The 21,619-nt window shown below is 37.8% G+C and overlaps 1 protein-coding gene across 8 annotated transcripts in view; it reads left to right on the forward strand.

Moving 5' to 3' along the window:
• The window catches only part of BRDT (bromodomain testis associated), an 80,290-nt gene extending 65,274 nt beyond the window's left edge, over positions 1-15,016 (forward strand). For all 8 annotated transcript variants that reach the window (XM_078332417.1, XM_078332416.1, XM_035252128.3 and 5 more), the window contains exons 17-19: positions 661-866; positions 1,372-1,552; positions 9,992-15,016. In XM_078332417.1, the coding sequence (XP_078188543.1) occupies positions 661-866; positions 1,372-1,552; positions 9,992-10,060 (456 nt within the window). In that variant the 3' untranslated portion in view covers positions 10,061-15,016. The remainder of the gene's footprint in view (positions 1-660; positions 867-1,371; positions 1,553-9,991) is intronic.
• Positions 15,017-21,619: the final 6,603 nt, after the last annotated feature.

Genomic DNA, 21,619 nt, shown 5'->3' on the forward strand with positions numbered 1-21,619 from the left:
AAAAATGTCTTATGTCTTTTATAAGATACATGTTATAATGTATCTTATATGTCAAAATAATGCTTTGGGTATATTTGGTTAAATATATTAAATTTACTTAAATTTTAAAAATATGGCTATTTGAAAACATTAAATTACATATATTTCTGGTGAGCAGCACTAATCTCAACCATGATGTATCTTGTTTAAGAAGAGCGGTCACATCATTTAAGTTTTTTTTTCTTAACCACAAAAAGAAAAAAATATATCCATGTCAGAGGGCTCTCAACAAACTTCCATGCCATTTTTAGGGTACAATCTTACTTTGCCTCTTATTAATCCTTTGAGCATTTGCTTTATTTTCCCTATAGGATCATAAGTATCTTGATTACACCGAGGGATTAATTTATTTTTATGCTTTCTTTAAATTATGCAGTTAATATATATGTCTTAAAATAATTGGCAAGTGTGCTACTTTACTTTGGCCCCAGATAAATCATTGAGTTTAGATGATCTAGATGATCTATTACGTTTTTGTATTTTTTTTTCTGACTTTGGTAACCTTTAACTTTAGTAAAAGTACTTGAAGAATCATATCTATTACTGTATCAAAAAGTATTTCCTTCCTTCCAAAATTTGGTTGACATTGTAGACATAGACTGAACCAAATATTTGTTTTAGGATATAAAGATTAAGAATGCAGATTCTTGGAAAAGTTTAGGCAAACCAGTGAAACCATCAGGTGTACTGAAATCCTCAGATGAGCTCTTCAACCAATTTAGAAAAGCAGCCATAGAAAAGGAAGTAAAAGCTCGGACACAGGAACTCATACGGAAACATTTGGAACAAAATATAAAGGAACCAAAAGTTTCTCAAGAAAATCAGAGGTCTGTAATTTACTGGATTAAAGAAGGCTTTGGGAGATATAGAATATATTTTAAATATATTAAATTTCTTATTTGTTAAGTGACTATGATTCAACTATTTAGCAGAACACAGAGCAAATTGTAATTGCAAAAAGTACATTTTTATTGGTACTTTTTCTAAGTGGTGTCTCTTTTGAAGACAAATAATCAAGGGATTAAGCTACTAAAGATACTAATATTACTAAATTTTATAGTCATTACTTTGCAGAAATGTCTTCAAGGTTTTCTAGTCTATGTGTAAGAAGATAGTGGTTCATCTTGGTCACAGTTTTCTAAACCCATTTCTTTATTAATATAGATTAACTTATGTATATTTTGATGCATCAAAAATAAAGCTTAAAAATAATGTTATAACCTGAAAATGGTTGTCTAGTATATGGCTTTACATTTGCCGTTTAACAATATACTTTGGTAATACTTTTAAGGAACTTGAAACCTATATTGAGCTATACTTTTTTTCTTTAAGGGATCTTGGGAATGGATTGACTGTAGAATCTTTTTCAAATAAAATACAAAACAAGTGCTATGGAAAAGAGCAGAAAGAACATCAGCAGTCATTGGAAGCTCAAGATAAATCCAAACTCTGGCTTCTCAAAGACCGTAATTTAGCAAGGGAGAAAGAACAAGAGCGCAGGAGGAGAGAAGCAGTAAGTGAATTTTAGTTTACTAAATCTAATTTGACAAGGGAAAGATTTAACAGAGCACTGTCTTTTGTGTGTTCAAGGATGCATTTGAGGTAATTTTTCAGTGACGGAATTTTATTAAATTCTAAATTTACCTCTTTAGTGACGATCAGGTTCTAAAATTAAAGGTTAAAATAAAAAATGTCATAGTCAAAGGAGGCAAGCACAAGGCAATGAGTGTCAATCCTGGAAGTGCTATACTACCTGAGTACTTCAGTACAACTAAAATGATTGTTCTGGAGGCAAGAGGATCTTTTGAGCCCAGGAGTTAGAGGCTGCAGGGAGCTATGATCATGCCAATGCTCTCCAGTGTGGGTGACAGAGCAACTTGGTGCTCTTAAAAAAAAAAAGATGTTCTGCCAATTTACTAGACTCTTAGACCTTGGCAATTATCAAACTCCATAAAATGGGAATAATAATAGCTATTGTGAAGGTGAAATGAATAAGCATATATTAAGCACATAGGAAAATGCAGTAGGTGAAGTGATTAATCATTTACTATTATTACTCTTTAAAAATCTGTAAACCACCTATGAATTGTGGGCAGAAGATAGGCCATCTGTTCCAGGTCAGCATTTCTTCAGTTGACTGCTAGATTAAGAAGCTGACTTTCATTTAGAAGTCCTAATATGCAGAAAATAATATTTTAAAAGCTAAAATTGATTCCTTCTTTTATTCATGGATTATTTCATAAGTGTTTAGTTCCCAGATATTTGGGAATTTTCTGATTCTAGTGATTTCTTTTTCTTTTTTTTTTTTTTTTTTTTTTAAAGACAGAGTCTTGCTCTGTCTCACAGACTGGAGTGCAATGGCATGATCTCGGCTCACTGCAACCTCCACCTCCCAGGTTCAGGCGATTCTCCTGCCTCAACCTCCCTAGCAGCTGGAATTACAGGCACCCGCCACTACACAAAGCTAATTTTTTGTATTCTTAGTAAAGAAGGGGTTTCACCGTGTTGGCCAGGCTGGTCTCAAACTCCGACCTTGTGATTCGCCTGGCTCAACCTCCCAAAGTGCTGGGATTACAGGCATAAGCCACTGCACCAGGCCTGATTCTAGTGATCTCTGTTTGTGATTCCTAGTTTAATTCCATTGTGGTCATACACATATCTGATTTGAATTCTTTGAAATTTACTGAGACTTATTTTATGGCCTGTTTTATGGTTTACTTTTGTAAATATTCTGTGTGCACATGAAGAATGTGTATTTTATTGCGTTAGATAGTGTTAATCAGGCCAAGTTGATTTGTCTTCTTTTTCATAATGAAATGATCTTTAATTCTGGTAATAATACTGTGAAAATTATACTGAGATTTAATATAGGCACTTCACCTTTTTATGACTAGTGTTGGCATAGTAAAATTCTTTCCATCATTTTACTTTTACCTTATCTTGTGTTTATTATTTAAAGTGAATTTCTTGTAGGCAACATGTAATGAGAGGTTGCTTTTGTTTTTGTTTTGAGATAAGTTTCACTCTTGTTGCCCAAGCTGGAGTGTAATAGCCCAATCTTGGCTCACTGCAACCTCTACCTCCCGGGTTCAAGTGATTCTCCTGCCTCAGTCTCCCAAGTAGCTGGGATTACAGGTGCACACCACCACGCCCAGCTAATTTTTTGTATTTTTAGCAGAAATGGGCTTTCACCATGTTAGCCAGGCTGGTCTTGAACTCCTGACCTCAGGTGATCAGCCTGCCTTGCCCTCCCAAAGTCCTGGGATTACAGGCATGAGCCACCACTCTTGGCCTGTTTTTTATTTTTATTTTATTTTTTGAGACAGTCTCACTCTGTCACCCAGGCTGGAGTACAGTGGCGCAGTCTCAGCTCACTGCAGCCTCTACCTCCTGGGGTCAAGCGATTCTCCTGCCTCAGCCTCCCGAGTAGCTGGGATTACAGCTGCCCACCACCATACCTGGCTAATTTTTGTATTTTTAGTAGAGCCGAGGTTTCACTATGTTGGCCAGGCTAGTCTTGAACTCCTGACCTAGATTATCCACTTACCTTGGCCTCCCAAAGTGCTGGGATTATGGGTGTGAGCCACTGCACCTGGCCCATTTCTTTGTTTAGATGTAGATATCCAAATAGTGTAATTTTCATTTTGCATAAAGGACCTCCTTTGAACATTTCTTGTAGTGTAGATCTGCTGGCAGTCAGTTCTTTCTACTTTTGTGCATCTGAAAATGCCTTTATTTGGCCTTTTTTTCCTATTCATATGCTTTATTTTTTAGAACAGTTACATTTGTAGCAAAACAGCTGAAAATACAGAGTTTCTATGTGCCATATCCCTCTATATAAATACCCTCTCCCACCATCAGAGTCAACACAGCCTTAGTTTAATCAAGGAAAGTCTGTAGTTCACATTAGGATTTACTCTTTGTGTTGTACTTTTTATGGATTTTGACAAATGTATAATGATATACATCAGTCATTATAGTTTCATTCAGAATAGTTTTCCTGCCCTGTAAGTTTCCTGTGGTCCACCTAGTCATCCTTCCTTACGACCCTGGCAACCACTGCTTTTTACTGTCTCCATAGGTTTATCTTGTCCAGAATGTCATATAGTTGGAATCATGCACTATGCAGGCTTTTCAGATTGTTGTCTTTGACTTAGCAATGTACATTTAAGGTTCCTCTCCGTTTCCTTGACTTGATAGCTCAATCATTTTTTTAAATAATTATTTCAATTGACAGACAAATTATATATATTTATGATATACGTTGATGTTTTGTGGAATGGCTACATCAAACTAGCCTCACCTTTTGTAGTGAGAACACTTAAAATCTATTATTAGTAATTTTTTAGTATGTAATACATTGTTTTTAACTAGTCTCTATGTTGTACATTCAATCTTTTGAAACTCCTGTCTAACTGAAATTTTGTATGCTTTGAATAATATTTCCTATCTCTACCCCAACCCCTCCCCTTACCCTAATAAATTACCATTTCGTTCTCTGCTTCCATGGATTCAACTTAAGATTCCACATATAGGCCGGGCGCGGTGGCTCACGCCTATAATCCCAGCACTTTGGGAGGCTGAGGCAGGTGGATCACGAGGTCCAGAGATCGAGACCATCCTGGTCAACAAGGTGAAACCCCACCTCTACTAAAAATACAAAAATTAGCTGGCCATGGTGGTGTGCACCTATAGTCCTAGCTACTCGGGAGGCTGAGGCAGGAGAATTGCTTGAACTCAGAAGGTGGATTTTGCAGTGAGCTGAGATCGTGCCATTGCACTCCAGTCTGGGTAACAAGAGCGAAACTCCATCTCAAAAAAAAAAAAAAAAAAAAAAAAAAGATTCCACATATAAGTGAGATTATGTGGTGTTTATCTTTCTGTGGCTGGCTTATTTCACTTAACATAATGTCCTCTGGGTTCATCCATGTTGTTGAAAATGATGGAATTTTCTTTTAAAAGACTGAATATTATTCCATTACATATATCACATTTTCTCTATTCAGCCACATATGGACATTTAGGTTAATTCCATATCTTGGCTATCATGATAGGTCATTTCTTTTTATCACAGAATAGTATTTCATTATATGAATATATCACAGTTTGGTTATTACTTACCTATTGAAGGACATCTTGGTTGCCTCCAACTTATAACGGTTAAGAATAAAACTGCCATAAACATTTATGTGCAGGTTTTTCAATTTGCCACATTTTTTTTTTTTTTTGACAGAGTCTCACTCTGTTGCCCAGGTGGGAGTGCAGTGGCATGATCATGGCTCACTGCAGCCTTGAACTCCCAAGCTCCAGATCCTCCCAGCCCAACCCCACAGCAGCTGGGACTTCAGGCATGTACCACCACACCCAGTGGATTTTGGATTTCTTTTTTTTTTTTTTTTGGAGGGACAAAGTCTCACTATGTTGCCCAGGGTGGTCTTGAACTCTTGAGCTCAAGCAATTTGCCTGCCTCTGCCTCCCAGAGTGCTAGAATTACAGGTGTGAGCCCCTGCACCTGGCCCTGCCTCTTCAATTTTAAAAGATGCTTTTGCTGAAATTAGAACTCTAGAATGTTAGTGTTTTTTATTTTAGTACTTTAAAGGTACTTGTTCACAGTCTCATTGATTCCATTGTTTCCAATGAGAAGTCCATTATCAATATCTTTAGTATTTCTGTATATAGCATGTTTCTCTCTACTTTCCTTTAACATGTGTATTGATCACTGGGTTTCAGCAATTATTCATGTTTCTTGTGATTTGTTGAGCTTATTTGAGATGTATGTTTATAGTTTTCATCAAGCTTGGAAATATTTTGGCCGTTATAATATCCCCCCTCACTTCCTTGTGAGGACTCCAATTATTTATGTATTAGACCACTTAAAGTTTAAAGTTGTCCCAAAGCTCACTAATGCTCCTTATTTTATTTATTTATTTTTTTTTTTGAGACTGAATCTCACTCTGTCCACCAGGCTGGAGTGCAGTGGCAGGACCTTGACTTGCTGCAACCTCTACCTCCTCTCAGGTTCAAGTGATCTCACCCCTGAGCCTCCTGAGTAGCTAGATTAAAGGCACATGCCAGCATGTCCAGCTAATTTTGTTTTTGTTTTTAGTAGAGACAGTGTTTCACCATGTTGGCCAGGCTAGTCTCAAACTCCTGTCCTTAAGGAATATGCCTGCCTCTGCCTCCCAAAGTGCTGTGATTTACAGGTGTGAGCCACCTGTACCTGGGCTGGTCTTTTAATTTTTTAAAATTATTTTTTCCCTTTGAATTTATTTCTGATAAATTCGCCAGTCTTCTCTTTGGTGTCTAATCTTCTGTGAATCCCCAGGGTATTATTTTTTATCCCAGACATTGTAGATGTGTGATTTGGGTTTATTAAAAGTGTGTGTGTGTGTGTGTTAATCTCTGTTAAATTTCTGAAGAAATGGAATACCGTTAAAATGACTTTTAATGTGCTTCTCTGCTAATTCCATATTTATGTCAGTTCTGGGTCAGTTTCAACTGGGTGGTTAGTCTCTTTGTGAATTGCATTTTTCTGCTGCTTTGTATAACTGACAATCATAAATACCAGATGTCGTGAATGTTCCCTTGCTGGGTGCTAGATTTTTTTTTTTTTTTCCAGCAATCTCAGTCCCATAGAGCTAGATATTTTTGTAATCCTGGGAGAGACATGTGAATTCATAGGATATATAAGAACATTAGTTTGAGAAGAAAAGACCCATTGGCTTTAGCTATAGTATTGGTTAAAGTACAAATTAATTTTCTAAGTATAACAAAAGTTTTATCAGCCACATACTCCATAATACTAAGGTAGAAACAAGTCACATTTAGTTGTGCTGTAACATATGGAGAAGTTTACTTTAGAGCAGTATGATCTCAATGGAACTTACTACAATGATAGAACTATGCTTTATCTACACAAACACAAACATACTGGTACATAGCCACATAGGGCTGTTGAGCACAGGAAATGTAGCTAATGCAACTAAGGAACTGAATCTTAAACTTTAATTTTAATGAACTCATTGTTTAATAGAAACTTTTTGGTAATGCCTTTTGGACGTTTTAAGGAACTCATTGTTAAATTTCATTGGTAGTTTTCCTAAAGTCTTTCTGTAGTGATGTAAAAATTTTTCCTGTTGGCACTCACAGGCACCTGACTTAAGTCACCCCCAAGTGATTTCACTGCCTCCCTAGTTGCCACCCAACAACACAACTAGGTAACCTGATATATTTCCCAATATCCTAAGCACTTTTCTGGAACATGACTAGACCAAGAACCCGCTGAAAGTTGACTAATGATGTCACGTCTAGCAGCTTGATAACTGACAACCTGACCTTGGATATATCTGCTATCATTTTTGACAGCCCAGCCTCTTATCTTACTCCCATTCGAGAGAGCCATACTCTATAAAGCAATAATAACTTGACACTTTTCAGAGCTCCCAAAAGTTCACCTCATGCCAGTTCCCTTGATCAAACTTTTGATCTTAAATTTGAATAGTTGAAGAGTGTATTTAGGACCACAGAGAAGAATAGCCAGCTTATGGTGTCTGCTATAGGGAGCATTAGTTAGTATTAAAAGTCATGGTATTGGCCATGTGCAGCCATGTAATCCCAACACTTTGGGAGGTGGAGGCAGACGGATCACTGGAGGTTAAGGAGTTCAAGACCAGCCTGGCCAACATGGGGAAACCCCATCTCTACTAAAAATACAAAAATTAGCCAGCCATGGTGGCGCACCTGTAATGCTAGCTACTTGGGAGGCTGAGGCAGGAGAATAATTTGAACTGGGAGGCAGAGGGTTTCAGGGAGCCGAGATTATGCCACTGCACTCCAGCCTGGGTACAGTGAGACTCCCATCTCAAAAAAAACCATGGTATCTAAGGTTAATTGGTACAGAGAATAACCAGTTCTCTGTTGATAATTGTTCTACATGCACAGATTTTAGTAAAGATGTAAGAATATCTAAAATAAGCTGATACACACAACCTTTAAATAAAAATAGGTTTCATTACATATTCTACAATTTTGCAGTATGTCCAGATACTTACAGCAGTATCACACAATACTTAAACTAGGACCACGTATCCAATGCCTATATTGGAGACGTAAAATAGAACTTCAAGGAACTATCTGGGCTAGGCATTTGGCATCCTACAAACTGGGTGCTAAGAATGGGCCTGGGGCCAGGTGTGGTAGATCACACCTGTAATCCCAGCACTTTGGAAGGCCATGGCAGGTGGATCACTTGAGGTCAGGAGTTTGAGACCAGCCTGGCCAACATAGTGAAACCCTGTCTCTACTAAAAACACCAAAATTAGCTGGGCTTGGTGGTGTGCACCTGTAGCCCCAGTTACTTGGGAGGCCGACACATGAGAATCACCTGAACCTGTGATGCAGAGGTTGCAGTGAGCTGAGGTCATGCCACTGTACTCCAGCTTGGGCAAGAGAGTGAGACTCTGTCTCAAGAAACGAAAAAAGAATGTAGTCTGGGCCAGCTTTGGCAGCTAACACCTGTAATCCCAGCATTTTGGGAGGCCAAAGTGGGTGGATCTCTTGAGGTCAGGAGTTTGAGACCAGCCTGGCCAATGGAGCAAAAGCCCGTCTCTACTAAAAATGCAAAATTAGATGGGCATGGTGGTGTGCATCTATAATCCCAGCTCCTCAGGAGGCTAAGGAAGGAGACTCACTTGAACCCAGGAGGTGGAGGTTGCACTGAGCCAAGACCATGCCACTGCACTCCAGCCTGGGTGACAGACTGAGACTCTGTTTTTAAAAAAAAAAAAAAAAAAGGCAAAAAAAGAATGTAGTCTAGATTAAGATTTAAGAAGTATCCTTTTGTCTCTAAGGTAGATTTAAGGAAATTTTTATAGTTTATAAGAGCGAGACATAAATGTTAAATATCCTTTCAGTAGGCAAATCATAATTCCAAATATTTTCCCTACATAGCTAATGAGAATGCTAATTCCCATTCAAGAAGCCAACCAACTGATTGTAAATTGATGCTTTAACCTATCACGAGGTCAGGAGTTTGAGACCAGCCTGACCAACATGGAGAAACCCTGTCTCTACTAAATATACAAAAATTAGCCAGGCATGGTGGTGCATGCCTGTAGTCCCAGCTACTCGGGAGGCTGAGGCAGGAGAATCCTTAAAACTGGGAGGTGGAGGTTGCCATGAGTTGAGATGGCGCCATTGCACTCCAGCCTGGGCAACAAGAGCGAAACTCTGTCTCCAAAAAAAAACATTTTGTGAACTTTGATATTTGGTGTCATCTTAGATGCTAAAGAATATCTAACTATAAAGGCATTTAGAAAAGGCTTCAGAGTATAGTTGACATTTGTTTCCCTTGTCTTAATTAGCTTTTTCTCTACTTTGGCTTATTTTTTAAGTAGCTTTTCAGTGATTAATATGGCATTTTGCTTGAATGTTACATATTTAATCTGATTTGATCTTCATAAATGCTTATACATAGAATAGACTTACTAGATTACACAGTAAATGGCAGACTCAAGGAAAGTGCATAGCTTTAACATCACATATTATAGTTGTCTCTTTCCTAATGAAGATACTGATTCATTCAGAAAGTAATTTTCTGTGTCTGGCATTATGTTTGTATTAGAAGTAAGACAATGTGCTCTCAGTTTATGTTCTTATTCATACCCACTCTTGTCAACTTTGAACTGTCTCTTGTAGAGGGGAGTCAAACTTATTGTTAGTGTTCTTGTAGGCTTTTATTTATCACATGAACAATAATATTAATAAATCAGGTAGAATTTGGAGAGAAATAATTATGTACAAATTTATTCAAACTGAGAAAAAAAATAAATTATTATTGAATAAATTTCATTTTGTGTGATCTGTTCCCAAATGTGGCATAATCATTATTGCATAGTTATAATAAAAACATACATTTTTAAAGTAATATAAAAATTTTCTGCTTTTTCAACAGATGGCGGGTACCATTGATATGACTCTTCAAAGCGACATTATGACAATGTTTGAAAACAACTTTGATTAAAACTCAGTTTTTAAATTAACCATCAACTTAAAATGAATAGTAAAAGATCAAAATGTATATGCTAAAATGATTACTTTCAGATACCGAGATACCAATCTTATATTGTATTTTGATGGCTCTAAAATAATTAAACAGTTTTCACTTACATTTTTAATAGCTATATGCTTATTTTGTTAATGACATAATTCACAGGAAATTTAATAATTTTGGATCCCTAAAAATTGGATACATTTTTTGTATTATTCATTCTTTCTATAAATAATTATGTATTATAGGCCTTGTTTTAAGCAATGAAAATTCAAAAGGAATAGTTCCTGCTTGTTTAAAAAGAGTATGGCTTTTCTTATTCAATAAGTGAAAAATAATGAAGAATATATGAAACTGTATAAAAAAACATAGTTCTTGTTGAGTTTTTAACTTTTAAAACTAATATTTATCTGCCTTCAAAAATATTTAGATTCTAACAAATAATACTTGGTTTCATTGAATGTCAGATTTCATAAGATTCTCTGCTGGTTCTATATTAAAAATTTATTTTGAAATGTAATTTAAAGAAATACTGGCCAGAATTGCCAGTTGTGGTGGCTGACACCTACAATCCTAGCTCTTTGGGAGGTCAAGGTGGGCAGATTGCTCAGGAGTTTTGGCCTGGGCAACATGGTGAAACCTTGTCTCTACAAAAAATCAGCTGGATGTGGTGGTGCATGCCTGTGGTCCCAGCTACTTGGGAGGCTGAGGCAGGAAGATCACTTGAGCCCAGGAAGCATAGGTTGCAGTGAGCTGGAATCACAACACTGCACTCCAGCCTGGGTGATAGAGTGAGACCCCCGCCTCTACAAAAAAAAAAAAAATGAAGTATGGTGGCACATGCCAGTAGTCTCAGCTACATGGAAGGCTGAGGCAGGAGAATCACTTGAACCTAGGAAGTCAAGACTGCAGTGTGCTGTGTTTGTGCTACTTCACTCCAGCCTCAGCAACAGAGACCCTATCTCAAAAAAAGGAATAAAAAAATTCTGCCTATGGTTTGAAAGATGTTGAATTTGAGTAAAAATAACTAAAATATTTGTAATATTTAATAGTGATTATTATGTATGTAAGTTTCTATATAAACATAGACATTTTTTAGTATGCATATGTGATAGCAATGAATGTTTAAAATATTTTACTTAACTACAGTAAGATTTTTATTTAAATATTCTGTAAAATATTCTGTTATTTTCAAGTTGCAATTATGTGTCAACCATGTGTATCAGCTTAATGTATTTTAAAATTTTGAACTCTTGAAGTATAACATGATTCAGGCAGTGTTTTGATACTATCTAAAGTAAAAATTTTAAGTATGCTTATTATGGCAAAAGAAAAAATTTCTTGACTTCATTTTTACAATTAATATAAATTTTTGACATTATCTTTAAATTATCAGGCATTTTAAAAACATGATTAACTAGTAACTAAATGGTAATGTGACCTTCATGACAGCCAGAATTAAAGTGATAGTTAGGGTGGCTCATGCCTGTAATCCCAGCACTTTGGGAAGCTGAGGCAGACAGATTGTTTGAGCCCAGGAATTCAAGACTTGCCTGGGCAACAGGATGAGACTCCGTCTCTACAAAAAAAATACAGAAGTTAGCAGGGACCTGTAGTCCCAGCTACTTAAAAGGTAGGAGTCAGGGGTGGATCTCTTGAGCCCAGGAGGTTAAGGTTACACTGAGCTGAGATCATGCCACTGCGCTCCAGCTTGGGAGATGGGAGGGAGACCCTGCCAAATAAATAAATAAAGTGATAGTGTATTCTTTTTATTTTTTAGAGATGGGGTCTTGCTCTGTTACCCAGGCTGGAATGCAGTGGCTATTCACAGGCCCCGCTACTGATCAACATAGGAGTTTTGACCACAGAAGTTTTGACCTGCTCTGTTTCTGACCTGGGACAGTTCACCCCTCCTTAGGCAACCTGGTGGTACCCCGCTCCTGGGAGGACACTGTTTATGCCGAACTTAGTGCAGATACCTGATCGGCATAGCGCACTACAGCCCAGAACTCCTGGACTCAAGCAGTCCTCCATCCTCAGCCTCCCAGGTAGCTGGGACTACAGGCAGGTGCCACCACCCCAGCAGTGACAATGTATTCTTATCCAACTATACCTGTTTTAACTAAGAAATTAGTTTGTATAGGCTAAACAGTATAGATTGTCCTATAAGATTATAATTTTATTTACATGATATAAAAAAATTATAGAGAGCTATGTTTGGTTACTCTATTTAACCGACTTGGCACTTATCCTATTCTTAGGCTATAAGGGGCCTGGCACGTTGCAGTTACTCAACAAACTTTTACTGGGTTAGTTGAAGTCAGTTTAGCAAATAAAGGTATTGATTTATAACCAATCCTTCCTATAGTATACATTATTTTTAGTAAAAGATTGTTTGGCTTCTCTTAACGTCGTACATAAGTGTCTCCAACTAAATCCTGATTTTGTGAAGCCTTCCTTTTCTGGCTCCATCTCACATCCCCTCCAACTTGAACATTTTTATTGTGTTTTCCAGAATCCAGGATAAGTCATCAATGATGTCCTCTCTGCACAATCAATCCTTTTGATTTTTTCTTTGTTTTTGTTCTGGGTTTTGAATGTGTAGTTCCTGGACCAGCTACATCAGCAGTGTCTGGGATTTTTTAGAAATGCAAATTCTCAGACTTAAGACCTACTAAATCAGAAACTCTGGATGTGAGGTCCAGCAGTCTACAGTTGAACAAACCCTCTAGGTCATTCTCGTACACACTGAAGTTTGAGATCCCCTGCTCACAGAACTCTGGCTTTCTCCTGCAGCCTCTCATTTGGAGCTTGTTTTCTTGTGGTTTTTCTTTGTAGTGCTGCTTGTAGACCATTCTTTTTCTTACCTCCCTCCTCCCTAAAATCTTCCAGCTTAAAATTTTTCTTGATCATCAGACTTTATCACCCATCATCATTTACCATTCCTGGTTCACTCTTTCTTGTTCTCAGATTTTAATCTCTACTTCACCATCACTCTCCAAATGACACTTAGTCCTTTGACCTCTCTGCTAATGATCTTGAGTAGCAAGGTTAGCCTCAGTCACTCACTCCTTTGTCATCACTCCTTTGTCATTACCCATAACAAAAACCCTTGGTCTCAGTTTCCAGCATCCTATTCTGTCCCTACTTGCTCCTATCTTTTTTCCTAGCATACTCCTTGTAGGCCCTTGACGCCAGCAATCCTTAGACTTAACCAAGGCCTACAATCCATCAGTCCTAGTGCTTTTCACAGCACCTCACCTTTCATCCCCTTACTTCTCTGCTTATCCTAAGTTTGTAGTATATTATTTATCTTTTTTTTTTTTCTGAGACAGTCTCGCACTGTTGCCCAGGCTGTAGTGCAATGGTGCCATCTCAACTCACTGCAATCTCTGCCTCCTGGGTTCAAGCAATTCTGCCCTCGGTCTCCTGAGTAGCTGGGACTGCAGGCGTGTGCTACCACACCCAGCTAATTTGTTTATATTTTTAGTAGAGACAAGGTTTTACCATGTTGGCCAGGATGGTCTCAGTCTCCTGACCTCGTGATCCACTTACCTCGGCCTCCCAAAGTGCTGGGATTACAGGTGTGAGCCACTGCGCCGGGCCTGATTTGTCTATTTATTTATGTGAGACAACATCTCACTTTGCTGCCGAGGCTAGGGTGCTGTGGCACAATCTCAGCTTACTGCAACCTCTGTCTCCTGGGCTCAAGCAATCCTCTTGCCTCAGCCTCCTGACTAGCTGCGATTACAGGCACATGCCACCACACCTGACTAATTTTTTTGTATTTTTAGTTGAAACAGGGTTTCACCATGTTGGCCAGGTTTGTCTTGAATTCCTGACCTCAAGTGATCCACCCTCCTTAGCCTCCCAAGGTGTTGGGATTACAGGTATGAACCACCGTGCCCAGCCTGTAGTACATTATTAACAATCACTCCTTTGCATACCCCGTCAACTCCATTGCTCCTTTCTTCATTGTATTTGCTTGGCAAAGCTCAAATCCTTATTAAATATGAATGCCTGCATTGCACTCAGAAAGCTGAGTGTGGTTAGAGAAAGATATGCAACCATGATAACCAGTGTGACTTTAAATTTGTGAACATAAATTCACCTTAATGCTGCCCAGAAATCTTACTGTTTCCATGGTCCATTTACTCTCCCTAGGGAGTCAACTATTTTATATCTCCATTCTACTCAGATTGCCAATCAGCGCTACCCACCATCAGTCTGTGCTACCTATTCTTGCTTCTTTTCCACTGAGAACAGAAGCAATCTGAGGATACCTTCCACAGACTTCCATAACCACATCTACAAGCATCACTATTCATATGCTCTGCTGTCTCCTCTATTAAAAAGGATAAATTCTCTGTGCTCTCAGTTAAGGGGAGTCTCTTATTTTTTACCTTCCTAAAGGCATTCTACCGAGTCTGGTTTCTACCATCAGTGTTTCCTCCTGTAAGTAATTGTTAGGTTACACACTGCACTGCAGTTTTTCTGTAAGTGCAATTCAATTTGAAGAAAACCTGGGTTTTTTTCAGTAAGTTGGCTCCTCACATCCTTGGCCCATTCTTTTTTTTCTTTGTAGTAATATTTTTTTAATTACTAAGATAAAAGATATCTTTAAAGTATGAAATTCAGTGGTTTTTAGTTACTCTATATGGGAATTCTTGATTCTTTATAATTCTTTGTATATTCTGGATATTATTTATAAATGCTATCTATATAATTTATTAATATACACAGTTTATTAATTTGTACTAAATTGTGTAGAAGCCAACAGTCAAACTCAATTTGCTAGTCCAAAAATTGTTAGAAGTCATTTATACATGAATGCTGTAACCAATTATGAATTCTGTAATTTTTAAATTATAAAGCTTTTGGATATCTAATGATAAAGATATCTAAAAAATAAAGTTTCTGTCCACTTCAGATATTGAGAGGTGAAATCTTTCTTTTTCTTTTTTTGAGATGGAGTCTCACTCTGTTGCCAGACTGGAGTGCAGTGACACAATCTTGGCTCACTGCAACCTCCGCCTCCCTGGTTCAAGCCATTCTCCTGACTCAGCCTCCCAAGTAGCTGGGGCTACAGGCGGGCGCCACCACCCCAGCTAATTTTTGTATTTTTAGTAGAGATGGGGTTTTACCATGTTGGCCAGGATGATCTTGTGATCTCTCGACCTCATGATCTGCCCACCTCAGCCTCCCAAAGGAGAGGTGAAATCTTGTATATTATTCTGTCTTATGCCCATTGAAATATGAACACGTAGAAGATTAAAGGAACTTGTTTTTACAAAGATATGATCATCTATATATGTTACTTGGCAATTAATTTAATGCATCTTGAGCATTAAGTCATCAGATGGATATATACCAATTCATTTTTAAAGGCTGTACAGCATTCATTAGTATAGCTATATTATAATTTAAATAAGTTCATTCAGTTGATTACAGCCTTTTCCCACCATGAGCAATGATGAAGGTAATATCCTGTTTATATAATCACCTAATTTATATAATTTTGCTTATATTTCCAAAGGGTGGAGCTCCTAAAATGGGATTGCTGAGTCACAAGGCATAGTCAAAGGGAATAGTTTTAATGTTAATAGATTTTAAATCCAATAAATGTTAGAGCAATTTACTCCCTTACAACTTTGAAAATACCACTTTCCCATTATCTTCAGCAGCATTGGATATTATTGTCTTTATTTTTGTGTGTTACTTTGTTTTTGTCTTCTTTAAGACAGGGTCTTGCTCCGTTGCCCAGGCTTCAGTGCAGTCACACAATCATAGCTCACTAGCACCTCAAACTCCTGGGCTCAAGTGATCCTCCCACTTCAGGCTCCTTAGTAGCTGGGACAACAGGTGTGTGCTCCTACACCCAGCTAACTGGTTGTTTGTTTGTTTGTTTGTTTGTAGACATGGTGTCTCACTGTGTTAGCCAGGCTGATCTCAAACTCTTGGCCTCAAGTGATCCTCCTGCTTTGGCAAATCCCAAAGTGTTGGGATTACAGGTGTCAGCCGTTATGCCTGTATTTTTTGTTAATTTGAATGGAAAGATTTCTTTAATTTGCATTTTCTGGACTACAGGTGGAGTTTGGTTATCTTATATTTGTTTGCCATGTGACTTGCCTACTCAATCTTCTGGGATATCTTTTTCTTACCAGTTTGTACTCTGGTTTTTAAACTGTTGTTTGACCCTCAAAGCTTTTTTTTTTTCATTTAAATTTTACATTTTGGGCTGGGCGCGGTGGCTCATGCCTATAATCCCAGCACTTTGGGAGGCCGAGGCAGAGGCGGGTGGATCACAAGGTCAAGAGATGGAGACCATCCTGGTCAACAAGGTGAAACCCCTCTCTACTAAAAATACAAAAATTAGCTGGGCATGGTGGTGTGCGCCTGTAGTCCCAGCTACTCGGGAGGCTGAGGCAGGAGAATTGCTTGAACCCAGGAGGCGGAGGTTACGGTGAGCCAAGATTGTGCCATTGCAGTCCAGACTGGGTAACAACAGTGAAACTCCGTCTCAAAAAAAAAATTTTTTTTTAATTTTGTATAGTCAAACTTTTATTGTGTCTAATATATTTTGCCATGTTTAGGAATATATTCTCACATCAAGATGCTAAATAAAATATTCTTACATATCTTTATCTTTTGCACTTAAAATCCAGGTATAATTAATTTTTACATCAGATGTATTAAAGATATTTTTACATATGGTATGAGGTAAGAGGTAGAGAGCCAGCTTTCTCTTTTCCCAAATGAATTGTCAGTTATGCTACCTCTGAATTGCTTAACTGTCACTATTTACTACTGAACCTCTGAATTGCATAACTGTCACTCTATAAGAAATTTATAATCACTCTAAGTTATAAAAGTTGAATGAACTAAAATAATTAGAATTTTGATTGAGATTAATTAGAATGAATCTTAGAAATCTATCAACTTTATTTCCAGTTTTACAAATACATCCTGTATGGATATATTTTTCTGAGTTATTACCTGTCTCAGAAGAGGCGAGGGAGGTCTTTCACCCCCAAACAGAGCAGTCAGCAGCTGGGATGGTGGGATTTGCTTTAGGTCAGATGCTTGGAGCCATGTTAGCATACTAATTGTGCCATGAGCTTATGGTGAGGTAGAAAAGTTGAATGAAGGTCTTAAGGAAGCTAAAGATCCCAGACTGGCCATTGGCAGAAGCAGGATCAAGATAAAGAAATTAGCTCATGATCAAAGATGAATAACATTAAAAAGCAATCTATAATAAGTAGAAGCAGAAAGAAGGATCAATAAATACAGCCCCACTAACTTGTACCCTTTCTCCCTAGGACTTCAGTAGAACAGCTGTTTGTAAAATATTTCTTTTGGCCAGGTATGGTGGTTCACTCCTGTAACCCCAGCACTCTGGGAGGTCAAGACAGGCAGGTCACTTGAGATCAGGAGTTCAAGACCAGCCTGGCCAGTAGGGTGAAAACCCCTTGTCTACTAAAAATTAGCTGGATATGGTGGCACCTGCCTGTAATCCCAGCTACTTGGGAGGTGGAGGCAGGAGAATCACTTGAACCTGGGAAATGGAGGTTGTGGTGAGCCAAGATCGTACCACTGCACTCCAGCCTGAGCAACAAAGCAAGACTCCATCTAAAAACAAAACAAAAAAACATAAGACTTTTGGGAGGAGGGGAATAGGCAAATTTGAAAAAAAAAAAAAAAAGAACTTCTAGGAAAGAAAATGTTGACATAGACTCAGTTTTTAAAAATCTCAGTGGATAGGTTAAAACAATTACACATAGCTGAAAAGAAAATTAATGAGTTGGAAGATATATCCAAATAAAGACACCAGGAGAAGCAAAATGCAAAAGAAAACGAAAAAGAAAAAAGGCCTTAAAGGCTAAATATTTAGTATCTGACCTCTTATTGAGAAAATGTCAGAAAGTTTGCCAACCCCTTATCTATAGGATTGAATGGAAAGACTTAACATACCTAAATTAGAGTACATGGAACCAACTAAAAGAACAAGGAGGATCCTTACTGGAGGAAACAATAATTATTGTTTTCTTTAAAAAGTCATTTTATTCTGTAAATATAACATCCCAAACAATATAATTAAAAAGAAATTCACACCTAAGACATTTTTCAGTGGCTTACACAACACCATAAGAACAATTTTGCAGGTAGCAAGGGAAAGGAGCTATAAAGGAGCTTATTTTTATTTCACCAAATATAAGTAAGTGATCAGTAACAATGAATACCAGAAACAGTAGAATTAAATCCTCAAAGTTTTGAGAGAAAAGTAACTGTCAACTTGAAACATGGAGAAATTTTGGAGGGCTGTGATTTTTTTTCCAATATTAAACATGCATGTGTCAATCTTGCAGTTTATTTTCTTGTTGTATATCTATATATAGCTTTTCACTGCAGCACAATTTCTCTTGATAGTGTCCCTTAGGGCACAACTAGTTATCAGAAATCATGCCTGTTTCTGTTTTTTTTTTTTTTCATTTACAAAGTTTATATCTATATATGTTAGCATATTTTCTTGTACTCTATTTCTGTCTGAACTATGTCACAGGAAAGTGTGTGCTGATAGGATTCTAAATTTGTATGATTTAAAACGTTTTTTGCCAGGCATGATGCCTCATTCTAGCACATTCAGAGGCCAAGGTGAGCAGATCACTCGAGCTCAGGAGTTCAAGACCAGTCTGGCCAATGTGGTGAAACCCCCCCTCTACTAAAACAAAAACAAACTAAAAATTAGCCAGGCATAGTGGTGCATGCCTGTAGTCCTAGCTATTTAGGAGGCTGAGGCATGAGAATCACTTGAACCCAGGAGGGAAAGTTTGCAGTGAACTAAGATCATGCCACTGTGCTCCAGCCTGGGTGACAGAGTGAGACCCTGCCTCAAAATAGTATTTTTTTTTAAATTGCATTTCAGGTTTTGGGGTACATGTGAAGAACATGCAAGATTGTTGTATGGGTACATACATGGCAGTGTGATTTGCTGCCTTCCTCCCCATCACCTATATCTGGTATTTCTCCCCATGCTTTCTGTCCCTGACTCCTCCCCACTGCTGTCCCTCCCCTATTTACCCCCAACAGACCCCAGTGTGTGATGCTGCCCACCCTGCGTCAATGTTTTCTCATTGTTCAACACCCACCTATGAATGAGAAGATGCAGTGTTTGATTTTCTGTTCTTGTGTCAGTCTGCTGAGAATGATGGTTTCCAGGTTCATCTGTGTCCCTACAAAGGACACGAACTCATCGTTTTTTATGGCTGCATAGTATTCTATGATGTATATATGCCAAAATTTTCCCTGTCCATTCTATCATGGATGGGAATTTGGATTGGTTCCAAGTCTTTGCTATTGTAAACAGTGCTGCAATAAACATTCATATGCATGTCTCCTTATAGTAGAATGATTTATAATCATTTGGATATATACCCAGTAATGGGATTGCTGGATCAAATGAAATTTCTATTTCTAGGCCCTTGAGGAATTGCCACAGTGTCTTCCACAATGGTCGAACTAATTTACACTCCCAACCAACTGTGTAAAAATGTTCCTATTTCTACACATCCTCTCCAGCATCTGTTGTCTCCAGATTTTTTAATTATCACCATTCTAACTGGCATGAGATGGTACCTCAATGTAGTTTTGATTTGCATTTCTCTAATGACCAGTGATGATGAGCATTTTTTTCATATGTTTGTTGGCTTCCTCTGTAAAGTATTCATATCCTTCACCCACTTTTGAATGGGCTTATTTGTTTTTTTCTTGTAAATCTGTTTTAGTTCTTTGTAGATTCTGGATATTAGCCATTTGTCCAATGGGTAGATTGCAAAAATTTTTTCCCATTCCGTTGGTTGCTGGTTCACTCTAATGACTGTTGATTTTGCTGTGCAGAAGCCATGGAGTTTGATTAGGTCTCATTTGTCTATTTTGGCTTTTGTTCCCACTGCTTTTGGTGTTTTGGTCATGAAGTCCTTGCCTCTGCCTATGTCCTGAATGGTTTTGCCTAGATTTTCTTCTAGGGTTTTTATGGTGTTAGGTCTTATGTTTAAGTCTTTAATCCATCTGGAGTTAATTTTAGTGTAAGGTGTCAGGATGGGGTCCAGTTTATGTTTTCTGCACATGGCTAGCCAGTTTTCCCAACACCATTTATTAAACAGGGAATCATTTCCCCATTGCTTGCTTTTCTCAGGTTTGTCAAAGATCAGATGGTTGTATATGTGTGGTGTTGCCTCTAAGGCCTCTGTTCTGTTCCATTGGTCTATATCTCTGTTTTGGTACCAGTACCATGCTGTTTTGATTACTGTAGCCTTGTAGTATAGTTTGAAGTCCGGTAGTGTGATGCTTCCAGCTTTGTTCTTTTTGCTTAGAATTAACTTGGCTATGTGGGCTCTCTTTTGGTTCCATATGAAGTTTAAGGTGGTTTTTTCCAGTTCTGTGAAGAAGGTCATTGGTAGCTTGATGGGGATAGCATTGAATCTGTAAATTACTTTGGGTAGTATGGCCATTTTCATGATATTGATTCTTCCTAACCATGAGTATGGAATGTTTTTCCATCTGTTTGTGTCCTCTCTTATTTCATTGAGCAATGGTTTGTAGTTCTTCTTGAAGAGGTCCTTTACATCCTTTATTAAATTGTATTCCTAGGTATTTTATTCTCTTTGTAGCAATTGTGAATGGCAGTTCGTTCTTGATTTGGCTCTCTTTAAGTCTGTTATTGGTGTATAGGCATGCTTGTGATTTTTGCACTTTGATTTTGTATTCTGAGACTTTGCTGAAGTTGCTTATTAATTTCAGAAGATTTTGGGCTGAGACATAAGGTCTTCTAAATATACAATCATGTCATGTGCAAATAGAGACAATTTGACTTCCTCCTTTCCTAATTGAATACTCTTTATTTCTTTTTCTTGCCTAAATTCTCTGGCTAGAACTTCCAATACTATATTGAATAGGAGTGGTGAGAGAGGACATCCTTGTCTAGTGCCAGATTTCAAAGGAACACTTCCAGTTTTTGCCCATTCAGTATGATATTGGCTGTTGGTTTGTCATAAATAGCTTTTATTATTTTGAGATTCATTCCATCGATACCTAGTTTATTGAAAGTTTTTAGGATAAAGGACTGTTGAATTTTATCAAATGCCTTCTCTGCATCTATTGAGATAATCGTGGTTTTTGTCTTTGGTTCTGTTTATGTGGTGAATTACGTTTATAGACTTGCATATGTTGAACCAACCTTGCATCCCCGGGATGAAGCCTACTTAATCATGGTGGATAAGCTTTTTCATGTGCTGTTGCAATCGGTTTGCCAGTATTTTATTGAAGATTTTTACATCTATGTTCATCATGGATATTAGCCTGAAGTTTTCATTTCTTGTTGAGTCTCTGCCAGGTTTTGGTATCAGGATGATGTTGGTCTCACAAAATGATTTGGGAAGTATTCCCACTTTTTGGATTGTTTGGAATAGTTTGAGAAGGAATGATACCAGCTCCTCTTTGTATGTCTGGTAGAATTCAGCTGTGAACCCATCTGGA

Source organism: Callithrix jacchus, chromosome 7 (genome assembly GCF_049354715.1).
Source record: "Callithrix jacchus isolate 240 chromosome 7, calJac240_pri, whole genome shotgun sequence".
Lineage (NCBI taxonomy): Eukaryota > Metazoa > Chordata > Mammalia > Primates > Cebidae > Callithrix > Callithrix jacchus.